Below are 2,561 nucleotides of genomic sequence, written 5' to 3' on the forward strand. Positions count from 1 at the left end.
CCAATGCTAAGTAAAATGCAATTATCTTTTTTCCTTTGAAGTGACAATGGACACTGAAATGAAAATTATCATGAATTTTACTGTTTTATGCCTTCAACTATTAGGATTACATATGGTTTTTGCATGTATTAAAAGATCTAATCATTTGAAGTATTTAATTATGCTGAGGTAGATCATTTAAAAATTGAAAGTCTGACCACATAAGGGGTCTCTATGGGAAATCATGTCTTCTTTCCTAAACATATCTATCTAAGCTTATCTCCTAAACTTATCATATCTAAAATATTCTTAATGTTAATGTCTATTTACATAGTAACAACAGTTCCAACTGCATTGACATGCTGGATATATAGCTTATATTTTATTAACTTCAACTCTTATATCATTATTTACAAATTTACTTCATACAGGTCTCAATATATCTTAAATTAACACTAATCTTCACCGTCATATGATATTTTGCATTGTTTAATGTTTATTTCCCAAAGTTGAATGCAAACCAGATTATTAATCAGTTATTGTAACCACTCATCACTATGTTTCTAGGCCACAGTAGGCATCCTGTGTTTGTGGTGTCAGAGAAGCAATGTTGCCTCCTTCTACACTCCCCAAAGTGTGAAGCCACAATATTTGAGCACTTTGCGCCATATTCAGTTATCTTCATGTGAGTAATTTATGCCATGATAGTGGCTGCCCTATAATTGGAATATTTCTTGTGGACATATTCTGGATGGAGAATCTTGTATGTTCTGTGCAAGAGTATGGGAAGCATCAGCCTCATCTTCCCACTCAGGATCCTCAGTCTGAGATCAGGAACTGAAAGGATGGCCACCAGTGAGCTAGCTGTAGGAGGGATCTTCTTGTCTCAGACTGTGATTGGCCTTCTGGGGAATTTTTTTGTTCTCTACCACTATCTGTTTCTTTACCTCGTAGGATACAGGTTAAGGTCTACAGACTGGATTCTAATGCACTTGACTGTAGCCAACATCTTAACTCTACTGTGTAAAGGAGTACCACAAACAGTTGCAGCCTTTGGTACAAAAGACTTCCTCAATGATACTGGATGCAAACTGGTTTTCTCCTTTCACAGAGTTGGCAGGAGTGTGGGTGTTGGCAGCACTGCCTTCCTCAGTGTCTTCCAGGCTATCACCATTGGGCTCAGGAACTCCAGATGTTCAGACCTTAAATTAAAAACACAAAAGTACATTTGTTATTCTGTGTACCTGAGCTGGCTCCTTTACTTTCTTATAAGCAGTGTAAATATTATTCACATGAGGGCAAAATACAGCAATGAAAGCACCACAAACCTAAAATCTTTTCTATACTGCTATTGGGACTGTCGTGATAAAACCAGAGACATGTTGTATGCAGCATTGCTGTCAACTCCAGACATTATTTTTCTAGGACTCATGTTGTGGGCCAGCAGCTATATGGTTCTTATCCTGTATAGGCACAAACAGAAGATGCAGCAAATGCCCAGGAACAAGGTGACCTCAAAATCTTCCCCTGAGTCCAGAGCCACCAAAACCATCCTTCTTCTGGTTAGTACCTTTGTTTCTTTTTACACTCTCTCATCCCTCTGTCAATTCTTTGGTACTTTATTGTACAAACCCAGCTGGTCTTTGGTGAATGTGACTGCATTGGCCTCTCTGTTCTTCCCTACTTTTTGTCCCTTTCTGCTTATGAGTCATGACTTTCGAGTGTCCAGCTTTTGCTTACCTTCAACAAGGAATTGACCTTTCCCTGCAATTTTCTGCTGAGGAGCGTAATTGAAAGCCTACTCACATTTCATACTTGGTTACTGAGTCATTTTGAAAGAATTGTAGACATAATTATAACATCATGCCATGTGAGTGTGGACACTTTTGCAAATAAACCTGTATATCACTGTGAATGCAATGTGTTCACATACACAAATGTTTATACACATTTATAATCATGTGTTCTTTTTGCACAAGAATATCAGACTACATATATTTCAATTATATTCATTATGAATTAAGGTGTATATGTGGATGTTAATCCAATGTATGTACTTTTTTAAAATCATGAAGAAATAACGGAAACTTAAGGTTTTAGGTTAAGGTAATCGTTAAAACTTTTGCAATATGCTTTCTGGCTCTTTGATTGACTGACACTGAATTACATGGAAAAAAATTTTAATTGAATCCTATGTTTACATGTGGTGTGTTTGTTGGCTATTTATTATACTGTGCTATACTTCATTGTTTTAAAATGGAAGGTAAAATATGTTGAACATTTCTGTTCCTATAGTCCATATGTAATATTGTATTTTGTTTTCCTTGTCACTCTGACTGTTCAAGTGCATGCTTGTATCTTTATCATGTTTGAATTTGGAAGTCACCTAATTTGCAAGTTAAAAAACATTTCCACATCCAACACAGCTCCTCATGCATTTCCAAAATGTAAATTAATACAGTCACACTCAAACCTGCTACAAGATGCCATGCTGATATTATCTTAAACACAAGTACAGTGTAAACTCACTGCATAGATCTCCTTAACTAATTTCCCCTTCATAGAAATTAAATATTTCTCTA

General features: G+C 36.1%; 1 protein-coding gene across 1 annotated transcript; it reads left to right on the top strand.

Moving 5' to 3' along the window:
• Positions 1 to 674: 674 nt before the first annotated feature.
• LOC127192368 (vomeronasal type-1 receptor 4-like) lies at positions 675 to 1,736 on the top strand. Its single transcript, XM_051149660.1, has one exon. The coding sequence runs from the start codon at positions 762 to 764 to the stop codon at positions 1,734 to 1,736; it is 975 nt and encodes a 324-aa protein (XP_051005617.1). The 5' UTR covers positions 675 to 761.
• Positions 1,737 to 2,561: the final 825 nt, after the last annotated feature.

Source organism: Acomys russatus, chromosome 7 (assembly GCF_903995435.1).
Source record: "Acomys russatus chromosome 7, mAcoRus1.1, whole genome shotgun sequence".
Classification (NCBI taxonomy): Eukaryota; Metazoa; Chordata; class Mammalia; order Rodentia; family Muridae; genus Acomys; species Acomys russatus.

What these genes read in the sequence shown, in the direction of transcription:
- LOC127192368 (XM_051149660.1), top strand. Translation starts at nt 762, where the DNA reads ATGGGAAGCATCAGCCTCATCTTCCCACTCAGGATCCTCAGTCTGAGA.